This window comes from Megalops cyprinoides, chromosome 13 (genome assembly GCF_013368585.1).
Source record: "Megalops cyprinoides isolate fMegCyp1 chromosome 13, fMegCyp1.pri, whole genome shotgun sequence".
Lineage (NCBI taxonomy): Eukaryota > Metazoa > Chordata > Actinopteri > Elopiformes > Megalopidae > Megalops > Megalops cyprinoides.
This window is the reverse complement of record NC_050595.1, coordinates 5,132,854-5,150,528: the sequence shown is the minus strand read 5'-3', so window position 1 is coordinate 5,150,528 and position 17,675 is coordinate 5,132,854. Positions and strand designations below refer to the sequence as shown.

At 42.5% G+C, this 17,675-nt stretch overlaps 2 protein-coding genes and 1 non-coding gene across 4 annotated transcripts; 2 read left to right on the top strand and 1 right to left on the bottom strand.

Annotated features, from left to right (window-relative positions):
• Positions 1-1,974: 1,974 nt before the first annotated feature.
• On the bottom strand, positions 1,975-2,046 carry trnam-cau. The gene has a single exon. It is a non-coding gene; the product is annotated as a tRNA-Met (tRNA).
• Positions 2,047-3,160: 1,114 nt separating this feature from the next.
• LOC118787898 (cadherin-1-like) lies at positions 3,161-9,332 on the top strand. The gene is made up of 12 exons (XM_036543653.1): positions 3,161-3,272; positions 3,517-3,628; positions 4,002-4,252; positions 4,897-5,037; positions 5,835-5,990; positions 6,088-6,229; positions 6,434-6,606; positions 7,087-7,209; positions 7,389-7,562; positions 7,749-7,981; positions 8,090-8,232; positions 8,920-9,332. The coding sequence occupies exons 1-12, from the start codon at positions 3,210-3,212 to the stop codon at positions 8,982-8,984; spliced, it is 1,776 nt and encodes a 591-aa protein (XP_036399546.1). The 5' UTR covers positions 3,161-3,209; the 3' UTR covers positions 8,985-9,332.
• A 942-nt stretch (positions 9,333-10,274) lies between these two features.
• Positions 10,275-17,445, top strand: LOC118787900 (IST1 homolog). 2 transcript variants are annotated; one of them, XM_036543655.1, is made up of 10 exons: positions 10,275-10,353; positions 11,752-11,852; positions 12,078-12,258; positions 12,749-12,836; positions 13,016-13,099; positions 13,204-13,314; positions 13,678-13,839; positions 14,149-14,259; positions 14,630-14,636; positions 15,102-17,445. In XM_036543655.1, the coding sequence occupies exons 2-10, from the start codon at positions 11,765-11,767 to the stop codon at positions 15,266-15,268; spliced, it is 999 nt and encodes a 332-aa protein (XP_036399548.1). In that variant the 5' UTR covers positions 10,275-10,353; positions 11,752-11,764; the 3' UTR covers positions 15,269-17,445. The 2 variants fall into 2 exon arrangements, with proteins under 2 accessions (XP_036399548.1, XP_036399547.1); XM_036543654.1 differs by having other exon boundaries at positions 14,591-14,636.
• The last annotated feature ends 230 nt before the right edge of the window (positions 17,446-17,675 follow it).

Below are 17,675 nucleotides of genomic sequence, written 5' to 3'. Positions count from 1 at the left end.
GTTAGCATTCGGGAGCTCCGGTCGTATATATGCAAGTGGCTTTTGTTCTATTACTGTGGGAAAGGCTGCTAAGCAGGTTTTGACTCTGGGATAGGGCTCTGAACCAGCCTTCATGCAGTTGCACACATCTGGCCCAAAACCGGCCCTTATTTGCTGTTGTGTAGGGAGCATCACACGACCTACTAAAGCTAGCAAATGAATGAATGTAATATTGTGCAGTGGGGATGGCATGCTCCTTGTTGGATATGTTATCTGTATGTGTGCTTTGTGCAGTTCAGATGACATGGCTAGTGTCACCTGACCTTTTTTCTTTATCCTTTGTCCTTTGTCCTCTGTCTGCTGGTGTGTGCTTCCTGTGTCCCAGGGGAAGGAGTTTCCTTATTTGTAGTTCCTGGGTGTGGTGATGCTAGGCATGTTGGTACAGGGTTCCTGGAGGAGAATCTTGCCATAGCAGCCATCAGCTCACCAGGGCTGTGTCCCACTAGGAAAAATGGCACAAAACATTTCGATAAGGGAGTGATGGGGGCCATTTCCATATAGACCGATCACTCCAGGTCCTTCATATTAATGCAGAAATGCATGTTCTGTGTGGGTAAAATGCAAGGAGATGCAGGTTCTGGAAGCACAAAGTAGTCTGTAAACAGATTTTAAAAACTTACACACTCTGTAAAAGTTTACGGTTAAAAGCTATGGAACGTCTATCTGTTATTTTTTATTGACAAAGAGGGTCAGTGAAAGTAGCTTTATAAACTGATGACTATAAACCATAGAAATACCCTGAGAAGGGAGATTAATTAAATATGTGACATTTAACATGGATTACCTTCATCTTTACAGATTCTTTCATGCAATTCTGCAGTTTAGTTAGTGTAGATATCTTTGTCAAATTGATTATGAATGATCAAGGACTTATTTTCTGTAGAGCACGAGGAAGATTGAACACAAACACATCAATTCATGATATTTGAACTGGCTGGAATGCACATATAAAGCCATGGAATATATATATATATATATATGTAATCTCAAAAATATTGTTTGACTATTTTCACTGCGCAATTCCATTTATGTTATTTAATAGTTTTGATGTCTTTACTATTATTCTAAAATGTTGAAAATAGTAAAAATAAAGGAAGAAAAGTGTGTCCAAACTTTTGACTGGTACTTTTTAACTGAAATACAGGATATGCTACTTTTGAATGTAGTGAACTGCTGGTTGAAAGAAGAGTGTAAATCCAGGTGTCTCTGTTTGCAGTACGCAGAGGAGAGCTAGTAGCAAAACGTTGTTTTCTTGTTCAGCACCGCCCCCTATAGATTACTCACCCTCAGGTTTTTCCTTCTTTTAAGTAATTTGTTCATTAATTTTTTTCTCTTTGCTGTGTCCATGTGTTTGTGTGTTTAGTTGGCTCATTACTGCATTTCTTGCCATGCCTCAGTCTTTTGGTCAGATACCATTTTTGGACCAGGCCTTTGTGGGTCTGACATAACCTGTGTTGGCCTCTGATAGTAGCCGTTGTTGTCCTGAGGTGAACTTAAACCTGTCTGTGATAACCTGTGCTGGTCGAGACTGCTCTGGGTACTTCTGACCTTTACTGGTTTGTGCTGATCTGTCCTGGCCGGTGAACACTTGTGCTGATCTCTGACGGCCTGTTTTTGGGATACATGTGCCATGTACAAGCGTGTTGTGACTCCCATTGCACCATGGTGGAAAACTACTGTGCTATCTGGGTCTTTTCTTTATCAGTTAACTGCAACTACAACCTTCATGAACAGCAGAGCTGAGGCCTCATAGGGGGTTAATCAACACTGCCTGCAATGTCCAGCAGAGGGCATCAGTTTCCCTCAAACTAGCATATCATGTACAAGGATGTATTTTTCTACAATCATTACTATAATCCCTTACAATTTCTATTTAAGTAGTAAGACAGCATGTGTTTGGAACCTGTCACCTGTCAGGTTAGTGAGCAAAACAGTTAGCAGAGGATGGTTTCGATCCATCGACCTCTGGGTTATGGGCCCAGCACGCTTCCGCTGCGCCACTCTGCTGTGTGAGGAGCAGTGGAAGAAATGAGGCATCTGAGCCGGAGCTAAGGGCGGGGCTTATGCTGCTATCACAGTGACCTCACAATGAGTTCTTCAGGTGGGGGAGGGGTAACGGGGAGAGGGGGCCTGGTGCAAGAAAGTCTTTCACTGCTGGTGTGTTCAGCCTGTGGAGTGCTGGCCACACACTGCCATTTGGCCTGAGAGAGAAACGGGCTAGGGATATGTGGCCTAAAACATGAAGATAACAGGGGATATGTGGCCTAAAAGTGAAGATAACCACCATGTTGGCGTGGGTGCCACGTGCAGCAGCTGTGGCCTTTGGCATCCTTTTCTATTGACTTTCAGAAAATGAAAGAAGAGTAAACATCCACCCTTTCAGATGGAGTGTTTACGGTAATGAAAGCGTTCACCAGTAACTTCAGGGTCTCTGTCAAAGGCCTCAAATATGACAAGGGCATGAAACATTGTCTCCTTCAATGACCCTCACTTTCGTGATATGAAGCAATTTTTAAGCATGTTCCCCCCGTAAGACCACTTTAGTGGAACACAAATAATGGTAATTCTGGAGAATGATGTCATCTGTTTTGCTTGAATGTACATTTGCATATCATAAGGTGTGGGAGGAATGTTTGTGCAAAAAGACACTCTTGATTGTTTGTTAAACCTCTTTAAACTTTTAAACACTTCAGACATTCCCTTGCAGATTCTAATGTCCTAGTGTGTTGTTTCAGACACACTGAAAGAAAATTAAGATTAGAATACCACGAAGTTATAAACCAGCAGGGGAATCTCTAATACAGGACAGAGTCCACAAAATCAACAAAGCACAAAGTCTGTTACTCTCATACTCAAAGTAAACTAATAATTAGGAAAAAAAAACTAATAATAGGAAATCGATATTTATACAATATTCAACTTATGGGAACAGGCTAATGAATGTGAGTTAAGAGGGAAAAGAAAGAAAGGACAAAAATCAGAAATAGCATTTCAACTCTTTTTTGCTTTCAATACACTGTGAACACCCACACCAGTGATTGTAGGACAAATATTTGATGAGGTGAGGGCATTCAGTAGATAAAAGTCTGCTCTGTAACCAAAAGATCAGACCCTTGTCCGGGAAGTGTCAGTTGGATGGTACTAATACAGGGTAAAAAATTTTGGTCCATATGCTAATCTCAATGGGGAGATTCAGAAGTTCAGTGTTTTGCCCAATTCTTGTACTGATTCAGGTGAGTCTTATTGGTTTACCTTTTAGCTTTTGTTAACATATGCTACTTGACAGTGTTTGGTATAACTATTAATTACACACTAATAATTATACTGTATTATAGCACAATATGATTACTGCATTCATTTATTGCTTTATGAACAGTTTATCCAAGGTGACTATCTGTTTACAATAATCTTTCTACATCTTTTTACATCTGGATAAGTACATAAGCTATTCAGGTGCATCTAAGGGTTTCTTTGCAGGTTTTGATTGCATCGTGTGAATATTCATCATGCCAGCCTGGCTTCACTTCAGACCATTTTACCTTCAAAGTGGACAGAACACATCTACAAAAGGGAAGGGTACTGGGAAAAGGTGAGGAGGCTGGTATGACAATGCACTCAGAAATGGACAACTGCAGCAAACTGGTCTCATTTAAAACCACCTGTGTGTGGTGGCTGATTTAACTTTTTCACTGTTTTGTTTTTTTTTCAGTGTTCACCAGTAGTTTGTTAACTTTGTTTATCAGTCGTTGTGTGTTCATGTTTTACCTTCACAATAGGGACAAACCATCAGAAAATGAAGAGCGATCCACACAGGTGCTTCACTCACCCTTGTGCAAAAAGAGAAAACAGATATTGTCCTGTAGCGTTGCTCTTGTCTCCTTTTGGACAGATGTGCTGGTGTCCTTAGCCATCTATAGTATGTCTTTGTACTGTAATCACAAATGTGCAACTAACTATTGCAGTGAGTTTCTCTGCCTGCGAGGGGAGACAGAGAGCCCCTTTTCTCTCAGAGGATTCCCGCTTTAAAGTCGATCCAGATGGAACAGTCAGTGTGAAGAGACCTGTGACCCTGCATGACGGACACAAGAGCTTCAGACTCCACGCCTGGGACTCCAAGGGCAAGAAGAACACAGTCACGGTCACAGTGGTGCATGAGCACAGACAGAATCGCCATCACCATCACAGCGAGACGGACAGCGCCACTCAGGAGCAGGTAACATGATTGGCCTCTCTTCTGTTTGCTACAGAATGACAGCGCCCTCTGCTGGTGGGGAAGAGTAGTCACGTTTACCCAGTGTTCTCAGGCTTCAAACATGGACTGGACTTTTATCAGAACAGCTGTGCAGTTCAGTCAAAGCAAGTGACCACCCAGAATTAATCTTGATGAAGGGATTCCTTTGAGCAGGTTAGGACTATGGCTCAGGAAGCCAGATCTGATTGACAGCAGAGACTCATTGGACTTTCAGTATTAAACATCCCCTCCCCTTTTACACTCACCTGCTATTTTATTTCTTTTAGTGATTTTTTTTTTCTTGAGATTGAATTCCATTTTCCTTAAAAATCCAGTGCCAGTTTTGATTCAAATTTAGTTAATAGTCAACTGTTTTGTTTGTTGCTGGTACAGCCATTTATTTGGTACAAACCACAGGGTCCCTTTTAAATGTGTCACTCTCCTTCCATTACAGTGAGAGACCAGTCAGCTTCCAATTTAACAATCTTTCTTATTTGTGTTACTGAGCGTGTATCAGTTATTTAATAGTACTTACTCAGATTTGGCTGGCAAAGAAGCAGGCGCTGTTGTGTGTAATGCTGTTACTCCTGCAGCATGTAAGTTGCTAACGTTCTTTGCTTCCTCAGGCTGAACCTACTCCAGCTGTCCCAGTGCTGATGTTTCCACAGTCTTCAGGAGGTCTGAGGAGGAGGAAGAGGGACTGGGTCATACCCCCCATCAACTTTCCAGAGAATGACAGAGGCCCCTTCCCTAAGAAGATGGTGCACGTATGTGACTGTAGCTCTAATTTGGGTTTTGTCTGAAGTTCACAGTGGTTATTTAAGTGGTCATTTTAAGTAGATTTTGCACACATCTGGTAACATATGAGCGAAAAGCACTAGGCAGCAAGATAACTTTACAACTAACAGCTAAATCACAAAAAAAAGTTTCCTGGTAGTTTCCTTACTAGTTAGCTAGCCAGGCAGACATTATCTAAGTAGCCTACACAAAGAATTGATGAAGTTGGATTCAAATTACTCGCATAGCCCCTCAAAATCAGAGAGGGGTTTTCCCTCTTTTTGATGGCATGCACCATTCTCAGCATAGTCATTTCTCTGTTGTGTTTGTACTTGGCCAATTAGTTACTGTCTCCACATTTTTAAATTTATAGTAAAGCCAGTTATCAAAATATACATTATGATAGACACAATGTCGAATCAAGCCAACCAGTCCCACAATAGAAAAATTGGCATTTGGCTGCCATACATAACTTGTGATCAGACAACACACAGCCTACACACAGACATGACCAACAAGTGGAAAATGACTGTTGGGTCCTGCCACTGACTCAGTTTAAAAAAAAATAACTGGACTAGAATTGGACTAAAATGGAGTGTGTATTTAGGCAAAGGTTCTTTGAGTAACATAGTAGATGTAGATCTTTTTTGTAACAAACTAGGCACCCTCTAGATGACTAATAACTCTTGAACTTTAACCTGCCAAACACAAAATATACCTGCATTTGTGGGTTGGCATTCATTTAAGGTGTTAATTTCAGTCTGTGTGAATGTGTTTGTATTTACAGATCAGATCAAGCAATGATAAAGAGATTAAAATACAGTACAGCATCAGTGGTCCTGGTGCAAATGAGGCCCCTGTTGGGCTTTTCACCATTGACAGAAGCAGCGGTGAGCTCTATGTGACTCAGCCTTTGGACAGAGAGACAACAGACAAATACAAGGTGAGTGGTTTTCTTAAGAGTACCTGAATTTCATCACAACTGGACATTCGTAAGAGGTTTCTTGAGGTTAATTGTTGTTGTTTTCCCCTATTTACAGCTTTTTGCACATGCTTCGTCAAGTCATGGTATGGCTGAGGACCCCATGGAAATTATTATCAATGTAATTGATCAGAATGACAACAAGCCTGAATTTACCCAGGATCCCTTTCTGGGCTTCATTCCTAAAGTATCAAGGACAGGTAGCATTATTTCCCCATTGTAATGCCAAATAGTAAAATGAAAGAAAAATGAAAACCCATGTTCTATAATTATAATATTAATACGTGAATCCCTTTGTTTGAATGATCTGACAGGGATTCTCAACGGCCAAAGCTTTATCCAAGAATAATTTCTGAGTGTTTTAACTGTTTTTATTTGCTGTGTTTATCATTTTCATCTGTTAGGTTTTGAGTTTATGAAGGTAACAGCCATTGATAAAGATGAGCCTGGGAATCTGAATTCTGATATAAGATACGCCATTTTGAGCCAAGAGCCACAGCAGCCACAGCCCAACATGTTCACTATCAACCCTGTGACTGGAGTCATTCGACTGAATTCAGATGGACTGGACAGAGAGGTATGTTTTCACTAGAAAAGCATTGCAGTGACTAGAGATAATTTTTCTCCTAGTTATGACTCATTCATTGGAATAGAAATGTGGTTTGTGCTTGGGGTTCAGTGAGAAACTTCTAACAGTGACTTAATCACACATGGATAGGACTTGTGAAATGATGTATTGACATTGTCCTCAGACACTTCATGTTCTCCTTCAAAGATCTTCTGCTGCTTGTACATGGCAAGTAATCAGAGCTCAGCTGTAAAGTCACAATGTGAGCATGTAGTAGCCTGAGACCGAAACATGAATTTTTACCTTGATTTGTCGGCAGTTGATTCAAGTTCCTTGGTCTGAAATCAAGCAGAGCTGAACTGAAAAAAAAAAAATCTTTTTGAAAGTCCATTCGGTGCAAATCACTCTTAAGTGACTTTTTTGTGGAAGTGCCCTAAATATAGTATAGGCGTGCACTAAACTAATCTTTTTTTTAAATTCCTCTTCCAGAAATACCCTAAATATACACTGGTCATTCAAGCTGCTGACCTGGAGGGGAATGGTCTCATGAACACCTGCACAGCCATCATCACAGTGACAGACAGGATGGCTCCTCAGTTTGAGAAGACTTCAGTAAGCTTAACTGTCATTTGTGTTTGTTTTCAGGTTCTTGAAGACAGATATCAAGATTTTATTTTCCATGATGTGGAGAGACATGTACAGTCAATGGATTATACAGGAACATCTTTTTGAAGCTGCTATATTTGGATTGTGTTTAGTGATTTACGTAAAACACATATATCTCTTGGCAGTACACAGTGTCTGTCCCTGAGAATAAAGTGGGTGCACTGGTGGTAAAAATGAAAGTAACTGCTGAGGATGAACCTTACACACCAACATACAGGATCATCGGCGGAAACCATCAAGGGTTCTTCAGAATCAGCACTGGGTCCAGCAAGATGGAAGGAATTATTACTACAGCTAAGGTAAAGCTCTATGTGTTTGGAATTTGAAATACTGCTTTGTACGAATATTTTACAGCCATCTTTATTGTGAATCGCCTCCATGCTGTTCTGTCTCACTATGCAGCAATAGTGTGGTCTGTTTCTTTGCATTTTTTTCTGTTTTCCATCTTGCCTTTCAACTCCCTCAGTGTATTTTTCTCCTTCCAGAGCCTGGATTTTGAGCGTAAAAACGAATACACTTTGTTTGTCACCATGGAGAGTGACCGCTTTGAGCCTACCCCCAATGTCAGCGTCATCGTAACTGTGGAGGATGTGAACGAGGCTCCGGTCTTTGATCCAGCTGAATTGGTGGTTGTCGAACCAGAGGGCCTGACTAGTGACAGTGACTTAATTCTGTATACAGCTACTGATCCAGACTCAGCAAGGAAGCAGACCATAGGGTTAGTGCGAATTTAATGCAATGTTTAATACACACCGGCATGGAGAAAATAGTCCCTGATATTTTCCTGAGGGACACATTGATGGTACATTGATGGCTCTTCTCTTAGGTATAAAGTGGCCAGCGATCCTGCTGGATGGCTGAGTGTTGGTAAAGAATCGGGACTCATCAAAGTCAAGAGCCCGTTGGTCCGAGAGTCTCCCTTTGTCAAAGATGGCAAATATGAGGCTCTCATTCTGGCCATCGATAATGGTAGGTTTCCAGTAATTTAAACTGGTGTTACATTGTAACTGTGGGCTGTGGGCTGCAGAAAGTCATATACACATATACATACGGACACGCAGTATGGATGCAGGCATACGTTTGTGTGTGTGTGTGTGCACGCGTGCATGCGCGTATGTGTGAGTGTGTGTTTGTGTGTAAATATATAAATATGCACTCACACGCATTTATAAATATCAATAAATACATATACATGACAAGTTGTTTCATTTAAAAACAATGGCACAGAGGAGACAGTTGGGCTTCTCGTGTGGTGCCTGTGAGAGCAATTCGAGGGAAAAGGGGGAGATGAAAAGGCAGGTGGGACCACAAAAACTGCCTTTCGGAGCTGACCCCGATAACTGCTGTAAATCACAGAGTATTTAAAGATCATGAATTAGGCGACCTGGCACTTATGGCCATTGCAGGCCCGACCAAAGACTGTCTGCTAGAGTCCTGGCAAAAAGAAACAGTGTGTAACAAAACAACCCAGACTGCTGTGGCCGCAGCGGATTCTGACTACTGGCCTCACGACACAAAAAGAGCAGCTTCCATTGTCCACTCTCTTCCAGAAAGATCAGCAGTGAGCAACTTCCTGTGCATATATATGTGCAGATATATCTATGAGTTCCTTATTATTTTAAGACAATGAAGAGTTTTTACATGATTTTTTTGCAGATGAGGCTCCCAGGACAGGCACAGGGACCCTGGTGGTAGAGCTGCAAGATGGAAGAGCTAACTAGGATAAACCAAGAACCAGTACAAGAGAAGAACCTTGTCCAACTGAATATTACCAATGCTAATGCCGGTGACCCACCAGAAAAGCATTTCTCTGCAGAAATCAAGCAAACCTCAGAAATGTCAGTTAACAGCTGGGCAGACATTTTTGTCTAGAGCTACTTACAAAGAAAAGGTACAAATCTGAATAAATCACTGGTTACTAGTTAGAATGTTTCAGCAGCCAATCACGTTCTCATCAGATGTCTTTTCAAATGTAATTAATTACATCAAAATTTGTTGCTGAGCTAAAATTATTTTTATAGTGAGAATTCTGTTTGTTTCTTGTATATGTTCAAAACTGCTCCCAGATTTTGCAGACAAATTAAATAATCTTTGTGAATAATTAAAAAAAAGGTTGTTGGGAGGTACTGCTTAAGCTAGTATCTCACTTTTTCAAAAAAATACATGTGTTATATCAATATAAGTATAACCATAAAATATGCTTTCCTGTTTTCTTCTACATTCTCTTGTAAAGAGTAATACAAAGACAGGTCACAACAACTGTTCCAATATCCCTGTGATATCCTCTTTCCAAAAGAATAAAGTGCTTTCCTGTGAACTGTGTGGTTTCAGAGACATAGGAATGAAATGAAGATGAGAGAAATACAAAATTCCTGACAAGGAATATTGAAAAAAAAACAAAAAAATCTGTTACATCCTTTTATTTTGTATTTTGTGACAGGCCACATGGCTCCACTGCATAACAATTGCCTAAATTGCTGTTGCCTTCGGTGATTCCTCATACCCGATAGCAAGAATTTATACACTGGATTCCAGTGTCATATTTTTTTTCTTTTAAGGGGGCAGATTGGTTTTACATTAAGGGAAAAGAGCCCTGATGAATCCACTCTAAAGGCGAGTCAAGCACATGTGCTAATCTAGTGCGTGCCACCAATCCCAGTTCCTTTCCTCCAATGACGTCAATTTCATAGACAAAACAGGGATCGGGATTAGAAGGGGCTATAAGATTAATCATAGTGGCCCTGCAATTTACACACTGTCACAACACAGGTTTTCAATATATATGCCAGATAGACAGCTCAGTGAAATCCATGTTTCCTTTGAGCAGGGCTGGCGCTATGGAGGTGCTTAGGGGTGATACCCGCCATCTAGCGGAGACAATGCGATCAAGGCCGGCGGGGGGGCGGGGTAAAGGGGGTCCCTCCGATTGGAAAGGGAAGGACTTGTACGTCTTGGTAACCTCCACTATCTTTGCCGCAAATTTTCGTGTCATCCGACGTCACACGCAAGAACGTATTTTGCGGAAGAGAAAGAAATAAACACTATTCGACAAAGCAGGGAAGGGCTATTTCAGGAACGAAACCGTGAAAGGTAATGTGGCATGTCTCTAGCTCAGCTATATGATGGTTCAGATCTCATTCTTGAAGTAACATGTGCTATTTTCTTATCTCTCCAAAAATCGGTTTGTATATTGTATGGTTGTGAATTTTGATGCTATATTGTTGCTAGTTAGGACTAGCTAGCAAATCACTTCCTGGTATGAGAAAGCGCTCTGAAACAATGAAAAAACGTCGTTAATATGTACTGTAGCTATATTAAATAGTGGTACATTTGGTTTTTCTTAAAACTAGAACATTTTAATAGCTTTGCTTTTTAGCAGGCTCCTCGATAGTCTGTCATCGAGCTAGTCTAGCTAAATTAGCCGGCTAGGGAGCTGGTCAACGTTAGACTAGCTAGACTGGCAAAAATGTTTTCAGGGGTGATGCACATCAAACTAGTCCGGCTGAGCAGTTGTGATGTGAATAATGTGGCGAGGTTATGTGCTAGCTAGCGATCGAGCTAAAGGGAAAGAGTGTTTCCTTCAGCACAACTGTGTCAAATTCAGAATGAAGAGTTCTTTTGTCGCAGCTATTTAATTACATTGTTTGTTAGTTAACATGGCTAAACAGCTGTTCTGTGTATAATCCGTAGCTAGTCAGGTAGTGTGAACGTTAGATATCAAAATACCCTTTAGCTCGCTTGCTAGCTGGCCTTTTGCCGGTGAGACTTCTGAGCAAATCTGAAAAATTGATAGGAAAGCTGATCGAATGCACGGCTGTCCATCCTTAATATTTGCAGTGCTCGCGGTTAGCTAATGGTCTTATAATTTGCTCTAGATACGCAAACTGGGACTCCAGATGAAAGTTTGAGCGGTTTGAATTATTACGTTCTGTTGTTTTTAAACTCCGTTGGCTAGCTGGCTACTGTAGCTGTGCTTCACCCCAAACAGTGATGTCATCCACAGGTGCGCATGACGAGGCTGAGTCAGTCTGTTCCGTGAAGTCACAGATCATTGCGGCGATTAGCGCGCTTGCTGGCTTGTTAAACTAGATTTTGTCGTATTTTCATTAGCTATCATTGGCTTGTCAAACTTGCAAATCCGGTTCCCGACTGAGCTCTCAGAATTAGCTTCTTGTGTTTCCCCGGCATGCTGTGATAAGTCCGTTGCTTCTGCTTCTGCGCATCTTTTCCCCATGTACAATCCACATTTAAACTCCAAGCGAAAGTAAACTCCATATCCCTGAAACTGTTTGTTATGGATTTACCTTCTCTTGCTTTGCAGGTTTCCCCGACTATCACAAAAAATCTTATTGCCTTAACTGTTGTTGGGCTTTTGTCTTTGTATTTTTGTGTTGCGAACATTTCTTAGAAACGTTCAATTCCCGTAACTCCCTGGGCTGCCCCTGATTGTAACGTGATTTGATTGACAGTTTCCACTTCTGTCTACAGTGACCTGTCCATCATGCTCGGTGGTGGATTCAAAGCAGAGAGACTTCGAGTCAATCTCCGGCTGGTCATCAACCGCCTCAAGCTGCTGGAGAAGAAGAAAAGTGAGTATCTCTCTGTTCCAGGTGTCCAGGGCAGCGGTGTTTATGTGTTTGATAAGAAAAAAATAGCCCTGATAGATATCATTTATTTAATGATCAGTTGATACCAATATTGTGAACAGTGTATGTTATTGTGATATGTATTGTGTGTTGGTAGATCAGTGAAGGCAGATCTAGTGAATGCTCACTCTCTCTCTCTCTCTCTGTCTGTCCCCCCCCGTCCCCCAGCTGAACTAGCCCAGAAGGCACGGAAGGAGATAGCGGACTACCTGTCGTCGGGGAAGGATGAACGGGCCCGTATCCGGGTGGAGCACATCATCAGGGAGGACTACCTGGTGGAGGCCATGGAAATTCTGGAGCTGTACTGCGACCTGCTGCTGGCCCGCTTCGGCCTCATCCAGTCCATGAAGTGAGTGAGCGGGGCGGCTTTGGGCTTCTTCTTCACCACCGCCCCCATCTTCCGGGCCCATCTACCTGTTCCACATGTGTGGAAGGGCGCTTTTATCCTTTCAGGGTCACCGCTGAAATCCATGTTACCAATTATTCATTTATTTAATCAGCCATGATTCTCCAAAGGAAAATAGAAAGCCATCTTAGTAAGATGCATTAACTGCCATGAAGGTGGAGCAAAAGCATTTTGTTAGTGAATACACTGACAGACAACATTTCTACCCCTTGGGTCACATTCCTACCCCTTGGGTCACAGAGGAAGGTAACGGTTACCTGGATAGACAGACAAAGGTTACTACAGTACAGACATTCCCAATGAGCAGATGGCACCAGTTAAATAGTTAGTGAATGAGTGGATGATGGAATAATGAGAGGGCTCTTTCACACACATTCAGCATATACTTCCAAAGTGTTACTCAGGCCGAACCAATCTTTTGTCCCCTTGGCAGAGAGCTAGACCCTGGCCTTCAGGAAGCAGTGTCCACACTCATCTGGGCTGCACCTCGTCTGCAGTCTGAAGTCTCAGAGCTTAAGATTGTAAGTACAGGGCACAGTGCTGTCTGAATTATATGGAGAACCAAATTTAATCTCAGATTAAGTCCTCTTGAGCCAGCACAGTATGTTTCTGGTTTCACAATAGCTGTGGTAATGTTTAGTGTTCTACAATAAAATGCTGCTGCCTTTTGGCTCTGATACACTCTGTGTTCCTTGTTCAGGTGTCTGACCAGCTGTGTGCGAAATACAGCAAGGAGTACGGCAAGCTGTGCAGGACAAACCAGATCGGAACAGTCAATGACAGGGTAGGCCCTGAAGAAGTCCTGTTTGTGTTTTCTTTTTGCTGTCAGTGGACCTTGTTAGTCTGTGTGTAATCGCCCTCGGTGACACCCTGCCTTTTCTTTCAAAGCTCATGCACAAGCTGAGCGTGGAGGCCCCGCCAAAGATCCTGGTGGAGCGCTACCTCATTGAGATCGCCAAGAACTACAACGTTCCTTACGAGCCGGACGCCATGGTCAGGGTGAGCCGCCTCTTTCTCCTCGTGGAAATTACTCCTGCGTCCCTGTGTGAGGAAGGAAAACCTCAGGAGAGTGTTTGTTTGGATAGACACACCAGGCTCTGCACTTGGCAAGACCATACCAAACACTTTCCTCGGTGTTCCTTTTCAAATACCTGTTGCACTTTTCTTTTTTGCTATGAAATGTCAAATTGATTTCAAGCTCCAGCTAGCTGTACACATTTGATGATAATTGTAAGGTAAACTACGGATGAGTTTTCAGATAACAGCCTAATGCTGTGTTGTAATGGACTTGCCCCTCCTGTCCCCTGCTGAGATGGTCAGCACCTGCGTGCTGCGTACAATAGTGTTTCTCTCTCGCCACAGCCTGAAGCGTGCGTGGGCGAGGAGGCCGACCTCATAGATGTGAACAGTGACAGCAAGAAGCCGGGGGGAGGAGGAGGAGGAGGGGGCGGCTTCACCGCACCCCCAGCGGCCATGCCCATGCCCATGCCCATCGGCTTCAACTACCCACCCCCAAAAGGAGCAGTAAGCACGCCCGCTTCCACTCCGTCTGTTACACAGTCACCTACACTCATGGTTAAGTGTCACACTTACACTCACAGTAAATGCTGCACAGCAACTTACACACAGTATAAGTGTCACACAGTAACTTGCATGCAGCATAAGTGGCACGTGCTATTTTATACACACCCCAAATGTCTCACAGTAACTTGCACACAAAGTCAACAGGTGATATGTCTATCAATGATGAACAGTGCAGTAGATGATGATGTTGTTGTCTTTTGTTGACCCTTAGTGCAGTGAGACTGACTTTCTGACTCGTTGTCCCTTCAGGAGCCCTTCAACGGCCCTGTGGGCACCTACGACGGCTTCAGCAACTTCCAGCCCCCAGTGAGAGGAGGGCAGCCCCCGCAGCTGCCCAGCTGCCCCCCCACCTACGAGTCTGTAAGTGAACGTGGCCCCCTCCCCCAGGCGGACAGACAGCCAGGCCGTCCGCCCTACAGGGAAGCAGAGTTTGTTCCAGCTCCTTTTTTCGCTCTCGCTTGGCGTCTGCACTGGCTTTGGCGCGAGAGTCCGCGAACCCGCTATTCTGACCTCGCGCTCACTGCTGCTCGCTTCAACAGTAACCAGTAACATCAAGCGCTTACCATTACACACCATCTTAGATATTCAGATTCGCCCTGTGTTTGTTAAATGTGTTTAACTCTGAAGCGGATAAATCTAGGAGTGAAAGCACAGGACTGTTGCCTGAACAAGGAGCTGTCTGTCTTTTCAGATTGATGATCTGGCCGTCAAACCCTCTGTTCCTCCCCAGGTTTTTGGTAAGTTAAGTCACTTCATTTACAGCTCTTTGCAGGAATGTGGTTTGCAGTTTCTGTATGAAGTATTTATAAGTGAAGTTATTGAGAGAGGGTAGCAAGTGAGTCTGTCACTGCCAGAATAGAATATTATTCTCTCTCGTCTTTTTTTTTTTTTCCCCACTGGGTTTGGTTTAAATGTACTTCTCTGAGATGGATTCCCATACCTCCTCATTCGTTTGGACACTTATGGTGAATGTAAAAGGTCTTTGTTAAAACTGAATGAACTGTGAAAAGGCCTTTGTGAATGGTGGGGTCCATTTTAATTTAGGCGTATGTGAAAAGGAATTTGTTCGCATCTGATTTGCTGTCTCGCGTAACAAAGCAGTCATTGCGGTTGCCACCGGAGAGTTCTGGAGTGCAAATATAGACATTCAATTGACGATGGAGCCTGCTGCCCCCTTTAAATTCCCTCTCTGGTCTTGTCAGGTCCTGGCCCCTCCTCCTCCCAGGTGAACGACACCGCCCTCCCTGAGCTCCCCTCAGTTCCCGACACGCTCCCAGCCTCCTCGTTCGGCGGGAGCTCTGCGCCCTCTGACGACATCGACTTCGACGACCTGACACGGCGCTTCGAGGAGCTGAAGAAGAAGACTTAACTCTTCAGCGCTCTGCCTCTCGTACTCTCACTCCGGCTACCAGGAAGGGGGAAACCCCGGTCAATGTAGGATACGAACTCTGTTGCTATAAAGATTTAGTCACTGTCCTTACACCTCTCCTTACAGACCCTAATGTTATTTTAATTTAGATCAGCACAGAATGGTGTCTCACTGGCTACGGGGAATGTTTAGAATAAAATTTGTTTTTAAGATAACCCTGTGAACAAATGACCTCACTTCCCTTACTCAAAATAAAGGCACATTTTATTATTGAGTTGTGCCTAACAATCCTCAAAGCTTTTAGACAACCAAGCTGCTTTTTACTCCCAACTCCCAACCAGCCAGAACCCCTTTTATAAGCACTTTGGACGCTTAATGGCCTTTTGATGGTGCCTACTGTGTCACACAGTGCCATCTAGTGGAGACATAAGGCTATAGTCAGCATGTGCGGACACCTGAAAACACTTGTTGATAACTGTGATGCAGACATCTTTGTGAATGAGAAAAGCTGGCTGTATGACAGTGTAGGACACACACACACCGTGTGGCAAACATATCAGTCCACAGTGGGGTCACCCCGCTCAAAGAATGTCCTGCAGCGTGAGTGTTAATCCAGTAAGATTCAGTGTTTTTACTCTTAAGCTTATATGTTGTATGTATACATTCTTCACAGCTCAACTTTTACATGGTGTTTCACCAGTCATTGATTTGGGTCACATGTTATGATTCTGTATGTATTTCTTTGAGTTGCTGTCACAGAAGCAAAGGGCTTAATCCATGGGGAAAAAAAGATGCCTATTTAAACAAATGAATAAAATGAATGAAAAAAAGGAAACTTGATTTTTGACGTTTGATTAACATAGCTTCCTGGGCATTATGGCCACCAGTTTCCTGTAGGAAAGTTTTTAAAAAGTCTGTTCAGTACCCTGAAGGATCCATTTTGTTCTCTAAATGCAGCAGGTTACTAGTCCTCCTCCATCTGAGAAGTATCCTAAACTAGAATAACCAGTTCTCTGTGTATAAACATTCTATCAATTTTCTAGGCCCACAGTCTTAAACTGGCGAGGCATCTGCTTCATGTGCGTTGTATTTTGAATTTGACAAAAAGATATCAAAGAAACGGCCATTCTTTCCATGCGTGGTGTGATACAAAAGGAAAGGGGAGTGAAGGCTTCGAATGATTGAAAGTTTAAACGGCTTCAGATTGTATGAAATTAATCTGTTTTATATGTAGAACAAAAAAGATGTGGCGTGTAAACCAAGTGTCTAGTAAGACCGCAACAGAGATTAATCTTTTAATCTGTTGTGTTGTGGATTTTTTTTGTTTTTCCTGCAGTTTCCGATGGGCTCATTTTCTTTTGAATGTTAATAGTTTTATTGTCCTTATATAGCCTGCTGCTCTGTCGCGTCTCATTGGATGTTAAAGTGCAGAGTGTTGGCTAGGGAAGTCATTCTGAAGTGAAACTGAAGGGGAGAAAGGAAGCTGAGCAGATACCAAAATACTTCTTCACTACACTACAAGTGTGTTGCCATGTGTGCACCCAAATTAAGCGTGTAAGGAATAAAACACTGTTGAAATCTCCTTAAGTTAATATATAGCTACTTGCCACTACTCTGAGTTTGCCTTTGGTCTTGCTGCTCGAGGGGCGTGTGACAGTTCTGTGAGTTTGCATGCTCTGTCCGGCTTATTCTAGTTACTCATTTATATTAATAAATTTGACCGTTTTTTTTTCTTTGTAAGTATCCTAATGAATTCAGTCTGACTCTGTCTCATAAGTTGATTGCTTAGGGGGGTTATTTTTGAAGTGTTTGAGCACATAGAATATTTTTGGTAACAGCGTGGAGCATCTGTAATATGGATTTGTGATACTGATAAAAGCGTTTGTGGTGACTTTCTGCAGGCTTAGGGACTGTGCTGTTGCCTGTGTTTGAGTGCTCATTTGCTAGTGAGTACAGTCCTGCCACAGATGGAAGCCTTTTATCTTTTGATCAGCTTTTGCCATTTGATCCATCTTTTTGTTTTGAAGTGCTAAAGACATTAGAGTGTTTGCTCAAAAAGAGAATTTATTGTATTTCCATATTTGTTGACAAAGGTAAACTGACAATATCTACAGTAATAATATTTTCCCTCCTGTCAACTAAAACGATGATGTTAAATAAAGGGGATGAAATGAAAATGGCTGTCTGGAGTCCTTTATTTTCACCTAACGGAATGTGTCCGTTATGCTTAGATCTTCTCTTTTTGTTATGGCTGTAATGAGCAAGCATCCCCCTGCCATTTTGGCACCAGTCAGGCCACAAATACAGTGAGGTCTGCTGTTTTTTTTTTACATGTCATTTTTATAAGCATACACTATGTATTAGCTTTTTACATTCTGTTCTCAGAGGTACACACAGCAGCTAGCAG